This window comes from Heptranchias perlo, chromosome 29 (genome assembly GCF_035084215.1).
Source record: "Heptranchias perlo isolate sHepPer1 chromosome 29, sHepPer1.hap1, whole genome shotgun sequence".
NCBI classification, from domain to species: Eukaryota; Metazoa; Chordata; class Chondrichthyes; order Hexanchiformes; family Hexanchidae; genus Heptranchias; species Heptranchias perlo.
In genome coordinates, this window is record NC_090353.1 from 3,050,192 (window position 1) to 3,069,577 (window position 19,386).

General features: G+C 46.4%; 1 protein-coding gene across 2 annotated transcripts in view; it reads right to left on the bottom strand.

Moving 5' to 3' along the window:
- Positions 1 to 3,154: 3,154 nt before the first annotated feature.
- rfx2 (regulatory factor X, 2 (influences HLA class II expression)) overlaps positions 3,155 to 19,386 on the bottom strand; it is a 151,777-nt gene continuing 135,545 nt past the window's right edge. For both annotated transcript variants that reach the window (XM_067967988.1, XM_067967986.1), the window contains 3 exons: positions 13,189 to 13,342; positions 9,092 to 9,134; positions 3,155 to 8,607 (listed from right to left, as the gene is read on the bottom strand). In XM_067967988.1, the coding sequence (XP_067824089.1) occupies positions 8,462 to 8,607; positions 9,092 to 9,134; positions 13,189 to 13,342 (343 nt within the window). In that variant the 3' untranslated portion in view covers positions 3,155 to 8,461. The remainder of the gene's footprint in view (positions 8,608 to 9,091; positions 9,135 to 13,188; positions 13,343 to 19,386) is intronic.

Here is a 19,386-nt window from a genome sequence, read left to right on the forward strand (position 1 = left end):
CTCCAACAACACTCAAGAAGCTCGACACCATCCAGGACAAAGCAGCCCGCTTGATTGGCACCCCATCCACCACCCTAAACATTCACTCCCTCCACCACTGGCGCACAGTGGCTGCAGTGTGTACCATCCACAGGATGCACTGCAGCAACTCACCAAGGGTTCTTCGACAGCACCTCCCAAACCCGCGACCTCTACCACCTAGAAGGACAAGGGCAACAGGCACATGGGAACAACACCACCTGCACGTTCCCCTCCAAGTCACACAACATCCTGACTTGGAAATATATCGCCGTTCCTTCATTGTCGCTGGGTCAAAATCCTGGCACTCCCTTCCTAACAGCACTGTGGGAGAACCTTCACCACACGGATTGCAGCGGTTCAAGCCGATGGCTCACCTCCACCTTCTCAAGGGCAATTAGGGATGGGCAATAAATGCCAGCCTCGCCAGCGACGCCCACATCCCATGAATGAATTTTTAAAAAGTCTAATGTGGTAAATTCCTGCCTCATCCCTCCACAGTCAGCCTTACCTAAATTTAAATCCGTGGTTTGTGACTTACCCTCTCCCCCTCAAACCTTGTATTGAATTCACTCATATTATGGTCACTGTTAGCTTGGTGTTCCCTTACCGTTAGATTATTGACTAATTCAGACTCATTACTCATTATTAAATCTAAAATGGCATGTTCTTGTTGGTTCAAGAACATACTGTTCCAGAAAACTGTCCCGCATGGTGCCGGAGAATTGGAGGACTGCTAACGTTGTTTTGTTGTAAAAAAAGGGAGTGAAGGATAGACCGAGTAATTACAGGCCAGTCAGCCTAACCTCGGTGGTGGGCAAATTATTGGAATCAATTCTGAGGGACAGGATAAACTGTCACTTAGAAAGGCACGGATTAATCAAGGACAGTCAGCATGGATTTGTTAAGGGGAGGTCATGTCTGACTAACTTGATTGAATTTTTCAAGGAGGTGACAAGGAGGATCGATGAGGGTAGCGCAATTGATGTAGTCTACATGGATTTTAGCAAGGCTTTTGACAAGGTCCCACATGGCAGATTGGTCAAAAAAGTAAAGGCCCAGGGGATCCAAGGGAATGTGACAAATTGGATCCAAAATTGGCTCAGTGGCAGGAAGCAAAGGGTTATGGTCGACAGGTGTTTTTGCGACTGGAAGGCTGTTTCCAGTGGGGTTCCGCAGGGCTCAGTACTAAGTCCTTTGCTTTTTGAGGTATACATTAACGATTTGGACTTAAACGTAGAGGGCATGATTAAGAAATCTGCGGATGACACAAAGATAGGCCGTGTGGTTGATAGTGAGGAGGAAAGCTGTAGACTGCAGGAAGATATCAATGGGCTGGTCAGATGGGCAGAAAAGTGGCAAATGGAGTTCAATCCGGAGAAGTGTGAGGTAATGCATTTGGGGAGAGCAAAGATGGCAAGGGAATACACAATAAATGGGAGGATACTGAGAGGTGTAGAGGAAGTGAGGGACCTTGGAGTGCATGTCCACAGATCCCTGACGGTAGCAGGACAGGTAGATAAGGTGGTTAAGAAGGCATATGGAATGCTTTCCTTTATTAGAATATAAGAGCAGGGAGGTTATGCTGGAACTGTATAAAACACTAGTTAGGCCACAGCTTGAGTACTGTGTACAGTTCTGGTCACTACATTACAGGAAGGATGTAATTGCACTAGAGAGGGTGCAGAGGAGATTTATGAGGATGTTGCCAGGACTGGAGAATTTTAGCTATGACGACAGATTGGATAGGCTGGGGTTGTTTTCCTTGGAACAGAGGAGGCTGAGGTTTGATTTGATTGAGGTGTACAAAATTATGAGGGGCCTAGATAGAGTGGATAGGAAGGACCTATTTCCCTTAGTAGAGGGGTCAGAGATTCAAAGTAATTGGTAGAAGGATTAGAGGGGAGCTGAGGAGAAATTTTTTCACCCAGAGTGTGGTGGGGGTCTGGAACTCACTGCCCGAGAGGGTGGGAGAGGCAGAAACCCTCAACTCATTTAAAAAATACCTGGATGTGCACCTGAAGAGCCGTGACCTGCAGGGCTACGGACCAAATGCTGGAAAGTGGGATTAGGTCGGGTGGCTCGTTTCTCAGCCGGCACGGACATGATGGGCCGAATGGCCTCCTTCTGTGCCGTAAATTTTCTATGATTCTGATACACAAGAAATTCACTGCCTTTGGGACTCGAGCTGTTCTGCTTTCCTCAGTCTGTGTGAAAATTAAAGTCTCTCATTATAATTACTGTGTTTTTGCAACAAGCTTCTCTGATTTCCGCATTTATGTATCCTGCTACTTTATAGACTTCCAGATATCAGTGATAAACAACTCCCAATGTCTTGCATCCTTTTCTATTCCACAATTCTACACTTGGCATTTCTATTGCCTGTTCACCCTTACTGATATCCCCTTTCTAATGCTGTATATAGTATCCCTTATCAATATTGCTACCCCTCAGTTTTCAATTTCCCTGTCCTTTCTAAAGACCTTACAACCTGAAATATTTATCTCCCAGTCATGCCCTGTTTGTAGCCAGGTCTCAGTGATGGCCACTACATCATACCCCTTTAGCTGAATTTACACATCTAATTCACTTATTTTATTTCTTCTGCCACGTGCATTAGTGCATAGAACTTTTAGTTTGGGAATGGACCCTGTCCTGTCTTTATGCCCTGATGTTTTTAAACACATTTTAACTTATCACATTCCTTGTTTTTTTAAAATCACTTCTGCTGTATTTTGATTAGCTATTTTGTTATTATTTCGTATATTCCCCAGTCTGTATGGCTCAGTACTGTACTGGACTGCGTGTTTGCCCAATGAACCACTGTAAGCGTGCGGTGAGAAGATATCGCTTAGCAGCGCTGCTGGTGAACGGTGGAAGGGATGCTCCAAACCTGCCGCAGTGACAGGACCCCCATGGCGATGGGGGTGGGGGTGGGGGTGGCCCGTGCTCCGGGCTATACTCAAACCATCCACGGTATAAGGGCAATTCTTGGAGTTGCTACAAATCTAACATCTGTTTTTTTTTATTAAATCAAAAGTTTTGAAGTGATTATCCAGAGAAAGAATGCAATGTGGGAAAACAAAGTACCTGGTGGATATTTTATGAATGATGACACACAAAAAAACCCAGAAAGTTTCCTTAGGCGATTCTATTTGTACCAAATCTCAAGAAAGCTTTAAACCAACAATAATAGTCACAATGCACAAAATGTTAAAGAATTTCATTTTTTACATCAATTTATACACATATTACAGAAAACCCTAACCAATTCCATCCCGTAAGTTAGACTGACCAAGGTCACTCGGTATGATAAACTACAGCAGAATAAAAACAGGCAACTGGAATCACTTCCTAGTTTTACAAATTAAAAAAAATACAAAGAAATATGCAAACAGCAGAGACTTTACATCTTAAAACAATCCCAATCCCAGTGAGACAATGCAGAACGGAGGAGTTAAAACAAATTCAGGTACCTCATTGACCAGTTGACAATATACAGGTTTTCCTGCCTCGATATTACAATAACCCAATTACCATTTTACTCAGAGAGGCAGGGACGCAGAGTGCTGTGTAAATACTACACTATTCATGTAAAGGCTTTTGGTGTATAACAGACACAGGTTGCTACTGTGATAAAGATTGTCCTAGTTCATTATCCAGGTGTGCAATATACATGTTTCAGTATTTAAATCATTCAATGGAGTTGTTTTAAATAAAATCAAATTATAATTTTTGGAGCTTTATATAAAAAAGTCAGCTTCCGACTCAATGTGAAGACTCTATCCTGGACACCCATGGGCCTGAGACCTTACTGTGTGTTGGAGCAAGCTACGGTATCCAAACAACCGTCTCTGCTCCAGCTCTTTAGTCAAATGTTTGAAAATTACTTATTTCTAGTCAAGTTTAGGTGGTTAGATGTAAAAAAAAACAAATTCCATTAAGAGAGGGGCATCGAGCACTGTAGTAAAATATAACAGTGCAGAATGGTGCATCACTCACAGTGCTACCGTGAAAGATCATTAAGCCTTTCAGCCGAAGGTCAGCGTCATATTAAAGGCTACAGCAGCCCTGGACAGGGGGTTTGTGGACACAGGTAGAGGAAATGATGTGGATTTGATGCAGCTCTGAGCTGGTGACGCTTTTGGATGGTGGGATGGTGTGACACCACCCAGGGAGTTTGCATGTCGTGCGATGGGGTTAATACTGGGTTTGTTTGCATCACTAAATGATTGTAGAAATACTGGCTTCTATTGCTCAACTGAATTTTTGAAAATGGAGGGAAAATGTGCTGCGATCAGAGATGCAGACCCAGTATTTATATTCCCAGCACATCCCGGCTCTCCAGCTCAAATCCCCCGGGAACAGGTTGCAGTCCATGTGCAGTTGGCACTGAAGCTCAGTCCCTCTCAGTGGATGAGGTTTGTATGTTTGGTCTGTGGGTGGAGCACATCATCGACCAGTGAACAAAACTTTATACAACCGTCGAGCTTCAAGAGCAACCTTCGTTTGACTCCCGCAATTAAGTTACACCCTTGCACCCACCCGCCAGGAATCCTGCTACATTATAATCTTCAAATCAGCTTCATGCCCACAGTGGCCTTACTGTCGAAAGTTACTGAGTCGGCCCCACATTAACTGTACCACTCATAGTCCAGACTGGAGTATCAGTGAGCTGCCTTCAGTTCAACAGGTCGAGTCCAGGTGCGTCACCAAGTTACACTAAACCCTGCACTACCTACCAGCACGGACTGAACCCCAGGGTTGACAGACAGTGCATACATAGATCAGTACGTAGACACTGCGGGTACATCTCTACTCAGGCAGAAGTGGCCAGTGTAACCTGGGGGGTGTTTACTGCGTGCCACTCAACAGCAGCACCAGACTGATAGATTTTTGTTAGGCTAGGGTATTAAGGGATACAGAACCAAGGCGGGAAAATGGAGTTAAGATACAGATCATCCATGGTCTAACGGAATGGCGGAACAGGCTCAAGGGGCTGAATGGCCTACTCCTGTTCCTATGTCCCCATACAACTGGAATAGCCAGTATTGCAAAACCCAATACTCTGCATCAAGAAACACGCTACATGAATCGAGTTTTAGATTTGAAAAGGTATTGTTCACTTTTTGACGTTTGCACATTGATCATGGGCCTGCACTCTTAATCTTTGCAAAGCAACCCCTTTGCCAACTGGTTTGGGTAATTTTTGCTCTATTCCAAAACTGTGTATTACACAAAGTAAAAATTCACAATACACAAATTTTTTTCATCAGCAAAGGCAGGTATAAAACTAAGAACTTGTGCCTATTTTGGGAGCACTTGGGTATTACAAAATAAGATAATACATCTAAAAAATTTACATCAGTATATTTTCCAAACAGTTTTTTTTTAAAAACTGAAGCAAAGAGATCACACAAAACTATTCCCTGGAAAATGACATTGAAATGTATTCTTCCTCCAATTCAACAGTAGAGAATCGGTTAGAAACATTGAACATTTAAAAAGAAATTTTGGTTCAAAACAAAACTGCTGGGCTAAAAGTTCATGAGATCCACTTAGACTAGTAGATTCCACAGTTAAGCCTCTACAATGCACACGTTCAAAACCCCTACCCTCTATAAACAGGACGAGACCATTCTGATAACTATTCACCTCAAATATATTAATTTAGTTTTCCTCCACCGTCACATTCAGAGTTGATGCAAAACCTTTGAGGTTTGGATGTGTCGTCAGGTCCGATTTTACGGATTTAAAAAAAGGTGAAAGGTTTATTAATTGCATTTAACACAATCAGCCAGTCACGCAGATGAGCTTCACAAAATGGAATCACCATCGGTTTACAACCTTGAATGATTTTCCAGCACATTTGTTAAAACCTCCTGACTAAGTTGAGAGCAGTACATGAATCGTTGACAGTGGATGGTAGATTAGAAGTTTTGAGAAGTTCCACAAGGCGAGACTGGGCTTCATGATTCTGGTTTAAGTTCCCAGGTGCATGTGGCAACACTGCTAGTCGGTGAGATACAACCAGCAACCATCGACTGAATGTGTACAGACATACAATCGCTAGCAGTCTGCAGACAGACACACATTTGAAGATCGTGACAAGATTGGATCTTTACATAAACTTGGTCATTTCAAAGCATTAAAACTTACCAGTTTTTCCGCGTGATGTCATGATTACAACATTAAGACACTAACCTGTGAGGCACCAACACGAACACCTCTCCTGCTAACTGTCTGCCGATTCCCTTGGGCAGCAGAGAAATGCTCAAGAAAGCCTTTATTACTGGTTGGCTGCTTCACAAAAACTCATGGGTGAGAACATCGCCAGGGAAATGACTGAAAATGTTTAACAATTACTTTTATAGTAAACTGAAAGTGCACTTGTGACTATAAGGTAAATTCAGCATGTTGCACTCCCAGAGTGTGTGTGCGGGACACACAGCTCCAACCTGTGCTAATCTGTAAGCACAGCTCCCTGTTGGAGGGACGGGATCTCTGAATTTACCTTCATATGAAAATAAATTTGCCTGGGAAATGGGGACAGGGAAAAGAAAGAAAACCCATAGACCTTATTACTTGATCGCAAAACTTGTTTGTTCTCCCGTTCTAAGGCAGTGCTCAGTGTAAATCGGGTCCACTGCCCTGGTAAGATGTTTAGGTTTCGTGCAATTGATCCAATCGCAATTCAAAAATGACGACTGGATAAGGAGCAGGGTATTTGGCACAAAATGTGAACAAAACCCACACAAACCTTGGTCCCATTCCGGAGTCCCAATTATGTCACCGTATCTGGCCTCAATCACAGTCAGACTTGTTAGTGACTAAAAATCAAAACAAAATTCCTTGCTGACGAACAAATAAAGCTGCAGACACCAGAATCTGCGCTCTGGCCTCATCTGTAATTTTCCATCCATTAACAAAGTATTGGATTGAATTTATTTTTTTTAAAACTGCAATATACGACACAAAACTGGAGGGACAAGTAGACAAGGTACTTTTTTTTTTAAGGTTACTTTGTATATTTAGCAATTGCAATTGTAAGCAATACGTTTGATGTTACTGAACGATCAGTAGCAAAAATAGGTATAAATGTCAGGTTTTAAAAGTTAGTTCACAGTCTCTGGGTCTCAGACCATTTGCAGGCACATTTCATCAAATATCCCAGTATTTTCCCTAAGGCACAGTGTAATGCATGTACTGGTATCCCTGATGCACAAACTGGAACCATACCCCACTAAGGGCATGCAATTACCTCATCGCTAGCTAATGTGTTGGGGCAGCTAGGCTCATTTAACCAGAAAATGGGTAAAATAATTATCTAATAAGGCAATTTTCTCTCAGTATGCTGAGAAACACTTGCCGGAGCTGACTTGCACGGTAAATCCCACAGAACCAAAGTGACTAATGTTGGAGGGATTGGGCAAAAGTTAATAGGTCAATCCAACTCATACTCAATGCTCATTGATAACCAGAGCAGAGGTCACTACAGACTAGTCCATGATTCCATTTAGTGGGTCTCCTAGCCGAAGGAAGTGAATTGTGAGAAAGGTAAGAATTCGCTCTCCTCCTGCTAACCCTCCACCTCACTCAACCCATGTTCCTACTCATGGGCAGGCAAGGAGCTCTCGTGATCGGGCGTTGGGTTGGCTCATTGCAGGAGCCTGATTATTCCGTGGGCCAGCCAGATGTACAACTCCATAGGCCAGATGTGCAGCTCCTTGCACGTGCAGAGTTAAATTAATTTTTTTTTAACAAAAGGAATTTAACCTCGCAGAGCACACCTCTAGAAAGACTGGAGCGGTACAGTCAGCCTCCCGATTGCAGGGCGGGGGGTGGGAAGAGGCATTGGAGACGGGGAAAAGATACAAAAACAATTACAAAAGTAAACGTTTTCTTCTATTTAAAAAAATAGAACATTGAATGAGTTTCCTGCCATGCTCGAATTAGTGGCCAATTAAACTCCCAGCTGCCTTTGCTTTGAAGATGCGTGGTTTAACACCAGTGACGTGTTTAACACCAGTGGTTCTGTGATAATGAATACAGCAGCACTTTGAACCAGGACTGTAAAACCCTAAACCATTTTCATCTGTGTTAAAATGGTCACTGCAAAATATTTTGCTTGGACTCTCCACACTAAGCAGCTACAGCTATTTAATTCCAGTGGACTTGGACTCCTTTGGCCGATACTATTCTTTCTGCCGGATCGTCACTGCCCTGATAACATGTCAAAGACATGTCGACTACCACTGCTCCCAGCCATCGAGGGCTGCAGGTGTAATACACGGGACTAACACGTGCATCTTGTACATTTAGTTTCTGTGGTCTTAAGCAGGCCTCAGCCAAAGCCTGAAGGTGGGGTTATTGTTCCTGACCCGGAGTCCTGGACAGATGTGTGTGTTTCGCTGGAGGTTTCGATCGTTTCAGTCCGATTAGATTACATTGAATTCATCAGTTCCTGGTGAGCAGAGACGTCGAGCTCCTGAAGGGAATGGTTGAGGTCCACACGCTCCCGCTTGACAGGGGGCTCGCTCACTCCTCTCGAGTCAGTATCCACTTCGCTGTCCATCCCACTTCCATCATCTGTTCAAAAATTAATTTAAAGCGGTCACAAAATGCCACGAACTGGACTTTGTTACATCACCACTCGTGGGGCGTGGCTGATTGAGAAACTAAAGCCATCAAGCCGGTGCGCAAATAAAAACCACATTTATTTTTCATCCCCCATCAAGGTGACAAGATAATAAATTCCCTTTCATCCTCTCCTCTCCCCACCCCACCCTGATTCCTTCTCGTGTTTTTACAGCAAGACTACTTTAGGCAAGCTATTAAATGGACCTTCCATCCATTATCCAAATATAATTAGCACCCTGGGAGCAAGTCCAAGGCAGTGACCTTGCTGAAGGCTCAGATACATTTTTGAATAAACATTTAACACTTGTCTTTAGTCAAGGAGCTCAAACTACAACAGGTCTATTGTCATTATAAATTGGGCTTTTAGCACTGGGAATCTCCATACCCGAGGTTCGGTGATACCCTAGGTAGCACACCATCAGCAAGCTCTTACCTTTCTCCATATGTAGAGGAGATATAGAACTGAGATCACCAAACTAGGAGAAACAGAACGGATAGCATTAGAACTCTTTGGGACTCTGGTCCAGATTCATTTAAATCGGAGAATACTTCATTCTTTTGCTATTCAGCTTAAACTGACCAATAGTTTACAACAAAAATGGCACTTTAAAAAAAAATCATGTAAATTTCCCCAAAATCTCTTAGAACAGATCGTTATGAAGTCCTGCCTTAGCTGTAAGGTATTCAGTCAGATGGTTTAGGAGGACAACTTTCCAATTTATAATTTTATGTGGTACAAAAAATTCGCAGCTTCAGTTATTATAATAACAGGTCCCAGCAAGTAACAAGTGTTGGACCACATGACTCAGAACAAACTTATTATGTGAACAAGGAGGAGTTTTAAAGGCACAAGAATTGTGGAAATCAGAGTGATGTGCAGGACTACTTAGGAAGGATGCTACGGTCACGGGGAAGATACAGAAGAGGCTTACTAGAACCATACGATGACAGGCTTTAACTATGAAGAGAGATTAGAGAAACTGGGACTCTCCAGTAGAACAGAGAAGGTGAACGAGGAGACCTGTCGAGATATTCAAATCCATGGGGTTTTGATCAGGTGAAGAGAGAAAATCTCTTGGCCCATATCGAGGGATATGGGCCAAGTGCAGGCAATTGGGACTAGCTTAGTGGTATAAACTGGGTGACATGGACATGTTGGGCCGAAGGGCCTGTTTCCATGTTGTAACTTCTATGATTCTATGATTCTATTCCCTCTGGCACCCTTCTTCCAGTGTGTTCGGAACCAGAGGACATAAATCAAAGATCACCAAAGGACTGGGGAAGGTTGCAGAGGCAGGGTGAGGTCAGGCAAGGTGGAAGGATTTGCAGAGGAGAGCAAGTATTTTACATTTGATCTGTTGGCAGGTGGAAGTGATGGTGAGCGGCTGAGTGTGGGACAGGATGGGGCAGGACTTTGATTGAGTGCTTATGGACGTTGGCAAAGAGGGTGTTGGAGAAGTTGAGTCTAGGTGTTGAAAGCGTGGGCAAGAGTTTTGCTTTCAATGGGGGCGAGTTAGGGCAGAGGTGGGCAATGCTGCAGCGATGGAAGGAAGCGGTCTTGGTAATTGATAGATTATATTGTTTGAAGCTCAGCTCTGGATCAAACAGAATGCCAACATTGTGTGCTGTATGGTGCAGCCTGAGCAAGCAGCCCGGACTGGAGGTGGGGAAATAGAATTGATGCCAAGGGTGTGGGGTTCTTGTTGGGACCAAAAATAAATACTTTGTCCTTTCCAATGTTCAACTGTCGGAAATTTTGGCTTATCTACAATTTAATGTTAGACGGGCCGATTAACAGCACAGGGAATGGCAGTGGGGTCAAGAAAGAGCTGGTACAGTCAGAAGCATCTCTCATGAACACTCTCACAGCTCCTATGGAGGCTCTGTGGTCCAAACTCCAGGTTACAGTTATGGCTGGTTTCAACCATGCCAGAGGGATTTTGAAACCTCACAGATACCCACTGTTCTTCGCTCACATAAAGCAGTAAGGGTGGTGAGTCAATACCCTACAACAGTGACAGGTGCTGATCTTTAACACAGAGCTTCAGACAAATTGAGAGACACGTCTGGAATTAGTAGTACTATAGTCAATGTGGCCATTGGAATATCATTGGAAGAAGGGTGCCAGAGGAGAGAGCCCTCTGTGGGACTGCCTGCCGCCAGGCTGCACCTAGTTTATGGGTGGAGGAAGGCATCAACGTGAATACTCAACGCACCGTTCAGCAGACCTGGTAGCAGCACTGCAAAAGGTTTAATGACCTCACCAGGTCAGGAAAGGTAGGCAAGGCCATTTCCTTATATTAATACAGTGCACTAAGCAAGCATGGTTCCTCACAATGTCTCCCAATGCTTTGAATGCTTTCCATGAATGCCCATTATGAAGCAGGATAGACTTTGCAGCAGTTACCATACTCCTGTAACGTGTTCCTTTACACAAATGCTTAAATACCTTTGGTCCAAATAAATTTGTCCTGCCAATGTAGTTGCATGATGTATGTACTTTTAACTAACTTGATTGAGTTCTTTGACGAAGTAACGGAGAGGGTTGATGAAACTGTTTCCAGCAGCAGTAAGGTCGGTAACCAGAGGACACAGATTTAAGATAATTGGCAAAAGAACCAGGGGGGAGATGAGGAGACATTTTTTATGCAGCGAGTTGTTATGATCTGGAATGTGCTGCCTGAAAGGACAGTGGAAGCAGATTCAATAATAACTTTCAAAAGGAAATTGGATAAATACTTGAAAAGGAAACAGTTGCAGGGCTACGAGGAAAGAGCAGGGGAGTGAGGCTAATTGGATAGCCCTTTCAAAGAGCCGGCACAGGCACGATGGGCCGAATGTCCTTCTGTGCTCTATCATTCTATTATTCTATGTGTAATCATACCCACTATAGGTTACAAAGTGAAACAGATATCCCTGTATGTCTCCTGACAATTTTAATTTGTCTCCTCTTCTACTCTGTCGGATACATCTGCATATAACAAGAGCGAACAAGTCTGCATAGGAGGAGGGCCCTCCCAACCGATGCACTCTTGCCCTGGAAGAGACTGCCCTAGGAGATTCTAGGCTGAGAAGCTGCTGAGGGAGTAGGGCATGGGGAGCCAGGAGGCTTATCCCCAGCTCAGGGCTTGAACTGGCCTTCCCTGCTCTTTCTTCTCACACTAATTACTCACTCACTGCACCAAAGCACACACTGAATCACAATACCATGTTACTCATACTGCTGAAAGCTAGATCTGAAGGGTTCTCAGGAGGACAGCATTGTTGCCCTCTTCTGCCTCTCTAGATGTATCACTGAAGCCAGAGCCCGGTGACAATGAGCAAGGCAGCATCCCAAAGCATAACTCACTAACCCTCCAACACATAGCTCAGGTAAATGCAGTCTGAAAGATTTTGATACTAAGATAGAAGAGGTTGCATTAGAATGATGCACAGAGCAGGGGGCGGCGGGTGAGCGGGAACGGGTGGTGTCCACGGGGTGAGCGGGAACTTACTATCAGCTGACGAGGGCATGGGTCTGGACCTCAGAGTACCTCCTTTTAAAAGGAAGATGCTTTCATGAGCAGAGACTGCTGCTGTTGTTAAAGAATGCGTCAAGCAATACGTAACAGCTGATGGCTAGTATGGATGAGTCCACTACCCACATCTTTGCAGGGCTGATGGACAGATTCACAACACTACAGTCCATCCAGGAGCCCTGAAGTCCTAACCAAAGTCATGATGACAGTATCTGTGACTGACCATGGTGAGTTAGCGCTTCTCAAACTTTTTGCAGCTTTTAGCCTGCTGAGCGAGATCACAGAGGGGGAGGGTCAATCACATGACCCTCCCCCTCTATGATCTCGCTCAGCAGGGCTGCTCTCGGTTGGTTCTATTCTCACCTGTCCAAAAGTCTCCAGCAATAACCTCTCTTCCCAGTCCCACACCGTTACTTCTGGGGTCCCCCAAGGGTCTATCCTTGGCTCCCTCCTCTTCCTCATCTACATATTGCCCTCAGCGACATTAGCTGCAGACACGGGGTCAGCTTCTACACATACGCTGATAACACCCAGCTCTAGCAAGCCACCACCTCTCTGGTCGCCCCCCACCCACCATTTCCTCAATGGGTCAGACTGCTTGTCCAACATCCAGTCTTATTTCCTCTGGCTAAACATGGGGATGACTGAAGCTATCACCTTCGGCTCCTGGTACAAACTCCATTCCTCTCCCTGGCCACCTCCGTCTCCTGCATTCCCCCTACCTCAGGCAATCGGCCACTGAAACCCTCATACGTGCCTTTGTCACCTCCAGAGTTGACTATTCCAATGGTCAACCTCTCCTAATCTCCTCTTCTTTGGCTTGGTATGAGTTTTCTTCATGGTTCTGGGAAGTACTTTGGGACATTTTTCTACATTAAAGGTGTCAAGTTAAATATTTCTTCATGAACATTTCCCAAATAAACTGAAAAATGCAAAAATTCTTTTCATCCTCCATAAAACCCACCCTTCAGCCCACCTTGGTTAAAGGTCACACTACTGATCACTTGCATACCTCACCCATCACTGCTATCGGAGTCTCGCCTGTCGCTAGGGCTACACGATGCTCCACCAGATAAAACATGTATTCATCGTAAAGCAGCCGGATCAGATGGAAGGAACCGAAGCTGGCAGCACTACGCAGGGTCAGGTCACGAATGACCATGGAACTGAAATAAAAGCATTACAGGAACAACTTAAAACAGACAAATAACAAAGTACCGCAATTAAACAGCTCTTGTATCTACAGTCTCACTCAGGCGGAACAGAAGACACACAATGGTGAGCTTTTCTTGGCTGCCACTGTAGCTCATACATAAAATCAAGAGGACAGTTCCTGTGCTAGATGTTCTGTCAGTGCCTCCCTTTCTCCGAGGCCCTGAATCTTGTTGGGGTGAGGTTCCTTGGGCACTTAATACAGTGGCACTTTGCCCAAGTTACCAGAATTCAGGCGTGCGTCCAGACAGCGTGGCACGCTATTCGACTATTGGGGAGAATTCCCACCTGAGCCCAATCCTGTCCACACCAACCATCCACATGCTTTCCAGCAAGGGTCATTAGACGATCTTCCTTTCCAAGCCCCATGGGGCTGAAGCCACTCTACTGCTGCCCCTGCTGAGATGAGCCACTCAGAACAGCCCGTGAACTGAACTGAGGACATTCTTCACTTGTGTGGCTTAGTATCACACTGAGATCACATTTGGTCACCGAGCCAGCAGGCCGTAACCAAGGTATCATTTATCCCTTTTTATATCCAACGAAAACCTCTGCTACTGCAACGTGCCAGCCTAGAACGGGCAAAAGTTCTTCGAATCAATAGCGGTTTTAGTGGGAGCCAGTGGAAAGTTTACCCAAATCAGGCCAAATTCCCTGGTGAAATTAATTTTTGGGTATGATTTTTTGAAACCATCTGTAAACATAACGACAGCTGAACATTAGCTCCTCGAACAAGGGGGGGAAATTCTTCTGTAATTTTGCATCTCTGACCCAGATGTGCCTTGAAATATTTGACACAGCATTTGGTGATTTAGAATTTAGTCCACTTCTCATGCCAGTGTCATCAATACTTTTGGAATTATTCCTTTGTGGAGTTGGAATTTATTTAGCTCTTTGAAGATATATTTAACAAAGCAATTTTGCACTACAATGAGAGAAATTTGCTACATGGGGCTAGAAGTCATTTTTGTTTAAATATAAATTCTCTAAATAGAATCATAGAAAGGTTACAGCATGGAAGGAGGCAGTTTGGCCCATCAAGTCCGCGCTGGCTTTATGCAAGAGCAATCCAGCTAGTCCCACTCCCCCGCCCTATTCCCATAGCCCTACAAAATTTTTCCTTTCAAGTACTTATCCAGTTCCCCTTTGAAGGCCATGATTGAATCTGCCTCCACCACCCCCTCGGGCAGTGCATTCCAGATCCTAACCACTCACTGTGTAAAAAAGTTTTTCCTCATGTCACCTTTGGTTCTTTTGCCAATCACCTTAAATCTATGTCCTCTGGTCCTTGACCCTTCTGCAAATGGGAACAGTTTCTCTCTATGTACTCTGTGTAGACCCTTCATGATTTTGAATACCTCTATCAAATCTCCTCGCAACGGTCTCTGTTCCAAGGAGAACAACCCCAGCTTCTCCAGTCTATCCACATAACTAAAGTCCCTCATCCTTGGAATCATTCTAGTAAATCTCTTCTGCACCCTCTCTAGGGTCTTCATATCTTTCCTGAAGTACGGTGCCTAGAACTGGACACAATGGGCTCGAATTTAGCAGGCCTGCGGGTTCCCAGCGGGTGGTCCTCCGGGAGCGTCGAAAACGCGGACGGCGAAATTAGTGGGTTGCCCACGCGATCGTAGCAGGCAACACCCTAATAGGAATCAATTACCTGCTCCTCCGGGGTCCACGGCGCTGGCCTGCGCGTCGGTCAGGCTGCGCATGCGCAGTACGATCTGTCAGCTGGAGGCTCTCTAGTTAAAGGGGCAGTCCTCCACTGACAGATGCTGCAACCAATGGGACAAATTGCAGCATGGAGCAGCCCAGGGGGAAGGCTGCTCCCAGTTTAATGATGCCTCACCCCAGGTATCATCAGATGGGGTGAGGAGGAGGGGGAGGACACAGATCTTCCCCCCGGCGGGCGGGAGGAAGCGGCCTGCCTCTGCCACCAAGAAGGCCTGGCTCGAGGTGGCAGAGGGGGTCACCTGCGCCACCAACATATGGCCCACCTGCATACAGTGCAGGAGGCGCTGCAATGACCGCAGTAGGTCCGCCACAGTGAGAACACGAAGTCTTTCCCCTACACTCCGTCTGCCACAACACTGCCCCCACCCCACATCTCCTTCGGCACCGCCAACACTATTCTGTCACATCACCCTTCATACCCACTCACACCCCATCCTCATCTTACCTCCACCTACTCACCTCGCCAGTACTCATCCTGCCACTAACACGCAACCCAATCCTCATACAATCTCATGGCTCTATCCCATACTCACCCTCTCGTGCATCTCCCTCACGGCCAGCCTCACTCAACCTGCCACCACCTGTGCTGCAGCCACAGGGCATGCATCACATATGTGCAGTAGGCAGCGTAAGGCAAACGTCTCGTCAGCATGAAGGGGGTGCACAAGGGTGTCTGAGGGTTTGTCATGAGTGTTACCCATATTGAATTTCAGAGCAACAAACAGCACACATTATAATGACACCACCACTGCCATGTCTCCGCGAATCCTGTCCGTTGTGTCCAATAATGCCCGCTCCTGGGTATCACTATGAGGACCCATCACTGATGCCACCCATCGTGTTACTGCAGAGTAGGTGCAGGTGTATTTGCAGGGCTCGTCCGCGCAGATGACTGAGAGACATCGGCGGTGTAGCCGGCTGCACCCTGGAAGGATGCGGAGGAGAAGGTGTGGAGGGCAGTGGTGACTTTGACAGCGACAGGTAAGCAGTTGGTGCTGGGGCCAGCCAGGAGCAGCTCGGCATGAAAGAGGCTGCAGATCTCCACGACTACATGTCGAGCGAATCTGCGCCTCCCTGTGCACTGCTGCTCGGAGAGGTCCGGGGAGCTGCGCCTCGGTCTGTGGACCCTGTGGCGAGGGTAGTGCCCTCTGCGACGCGTCTCTCTCTGCGGTAGCCCTCCCTCCTGCTGTGCAGGTGGGCGTGCAACAACACCGTGTTGGGGGGATCCACGTCTCTGAGGCGGACGGCGTGGACTGCGAGGCTGCTGGTGCTGGTCATGATCTTCGTCCTCCGAGGGTGTCCACACACCACCCAACTGGCAGGTGTTGGTCTGAGGGGTTGTGCAGGGTAGGTGTGTGGTTCCTCGGACTGGGGCTGCGGTTTCGTGTCGGTCTGTCCTCTGGCTTGGCGGGGGGTGGTGGAGGGCAGGGGTTGCCCTATGTGACGCGGTGGCCTCCTGCGTGGGCGAGGGCTCTCCCCCGTGGAGCGCACCTTGGCACCTGCCACAGGCTGCTGGCTGCAACACGCCTGGTTGGAGGGAGACTGTTTCCCCCAGTGTGGGAAACTCACTGCCTTGAACCTAAAATCCCACACTTCGTCTTTTGACAGCTGCTTCAGCTCATTAACTGACCACAACGAGCAAGTTAAGTACTCTCAAGTGGAACCCCGCTGGCTTTAATTGCCTGCGGGATTCCCACCAGCGGGGCTTGCGCGCGCAGCCCCGCACGTCAGCGCGGTACCCGGAAGTGGCCGGGATTTCGTTGCGATCCGGTCACGTGACCGGAGATCGGGATTTTCGGGGCCACCCCGCTGGGAACCCGCCGGAAACACGCTCCTAAAATCGAGCCCAATATTCCAGTTGTGGCCGAACCAGTGTTTTATAAAGGTTCATCATGACTTCCTTGCTTTTGTACTCTATGCCTCTATTTATAAAGCCCAGGATCCCGTATGCTTTTTTAACCACTTTCTCAACCTGCCCTGCCACCTTCAACGATTTGTGCACATATACCCCCAGATCTCTCTGTTCCTGTACCCCTTTTAGAGTTGTGCCCTTTAGTTTATATTGCCTCTCCTCGTTCTTCCTACCAAAATGTATCACTTCGCATTTTTCAGCGTTAAATTTAATCTGCCACGTGTCCGCCCATTCCACCAGCCTGTCTATATCCTCTTGAAGTCTATCACTATCCTCCTCACTGTTCACTACCCTTCCAAGTTTTGTGTCATCTGCAAATTTTGAAATTGTGCCCTGTACACTCAAGTCCAAGTCATTAATATAGATCAAGAAAAGCAGTGGTCCCAGTACAGACCCCTGAGGAACACCACTGTACACCTCCCTCCAGTCTGAAAAACAACTGTTTACCACTACTCTCTTTCCTGTCACTTAGCCAATTCTGTATCCATGTTGCTACTGCCCCCTTTATTCCATGGGCCACAATCTTGGGAAGCCTACCGTGCGGCACTTTGTTAAACTCCTTTTGTAAGTCCATATACACATCAACTGCATTGCCCTCATCTACCCTCTTTTTTTTTATTCGTTCATGGGATGTGGGTGTCGCTGGCGAGGCCGGCATTTATTGCCCATCCCTAATTGCCCCTAGAGAAGGTGGTGGTGAGCCGCCTTCTTGAACCACTGCAGTCCGTGTGGTGAAGGTTCTCCCACAGTGCTGTTAGGAAGGGAGTTCCAGGATTTTGACCCAGCGACGATGAAGGAACGGCGATATATTTCCAAGTCGGGATGGTGTACGACTTGGAGGGGAACGTGCAGGTGGTGTTGTTCCCATGTGCCTGCTGCTCTTGTCCTTCTAGGTGGTAGAGGTCGCGGGTTTGGGAGGTGCTGTCGAAGAAGCCTTGGCGAGTTGCTGCAGTGCATCCTGTGGATGGTACACACTGCAGCCACTGTGCGCCGGTGGTGAAGGGAGTGAATGTTTAGGGTGGTGGATGGGGTGCCAATCAAGCGGGCTGCTTTATCTTGGACGGTGTCGAGCTTCTTAAGTATTGTTGGAGCTGCACTCATCCAGGCAAGTGGAGAGTATTCCATTACACTCCTGACTTGTGCCTTGTAGATGGTGGAAAGGCTTTGGGGAGTCAGGAGGTGAGTCACTCGCCGCAGAATACCCAGCCTCTGACCTGCTCTCGTAGCCACAGTATTTATATGGCTGGTCCAGTTAAGTTTCTGGTCAATGGTGACCCCCAGGATGTTGATGGTGGGGGATTCAGCGATGGTAATGCCGTTGAATGTCAAGGGGAGGTGGCTAGACTCTCTCTTGTTGGAGATGGTCATTGCCTGGCACTTATCTGGCGCGAATGTTACTTGCCACTTATGAGCCCAAGCCTGGATGTTGTCCAGGTCTTGCTGCATGCGGGCTCGGACTGCTTCATTATTTGAGGGGTTGCAAATGGAACTGAACACTGTGCAGTCATCAGCAAACATCCCCATTTCTGACCTTATGATGGAGGGAAGGTCATTGATGAAGCAGCTGAAGATGGTTGGGCCTAGGACATTGCCCTGAGGAACTCCTGCAGCAATGTCCTGGGGCTGAGAAGATTGGCCTCCAACAACCACTACCATCTTCCTTTGTGCTAGGTATGACTCCAGCCACTGGAGAGTTTTCCCCCTCATTCCCATTGACTTCAGTTTTACTAGGGCTCCTTGGTGCCACACTCGGTCAAATGCTGCCTTGATGTCAAGGGCAGTCACTCTCACCTCACCTCTGGAATTCTCATCAGAATTACCTCATCAAAAAACACTATCAGGTTAGTTAAACACGACTTGCCTTTAACAAATCCGTGCTGGCTTTCCCCAATCAATCCACCCCCATCCAAGTGACTATTTATTCAGTCCTGGATTATCATTTCCGCACCAGTGAAGTTAAACTGACTGGCCTGTAGTTGCTGGGTTTATCCTTGCACCCTTTTTTGAACAAGGGTGTAACATTTGCAATTCTCCAGTCCTCTGGCACCACCCCCGTATCTACGGATGTTTGGAAGATTATGGCCAGTACCTCTGCTATTTCCACCCTTACTTCCCTCAGCAACCTAGGATGCAAACCATCTGGACCGGGTGATTTATCTACTTGAAGTACAGCTAGCCTTTCTAGTACCTCCTCTTCAATTTTTAGCCCATCCAGTATCGCAACTATAATTATATAGATGGGCTAAAAATTACATCTTCTTCCTTGGTTTTGTGAGAGGAAAATCATGTCTCACGAATTTGATTGAGTTTTTTGAAGGGGTAACCAAGAAGATAGATGAGGGCTGTGCA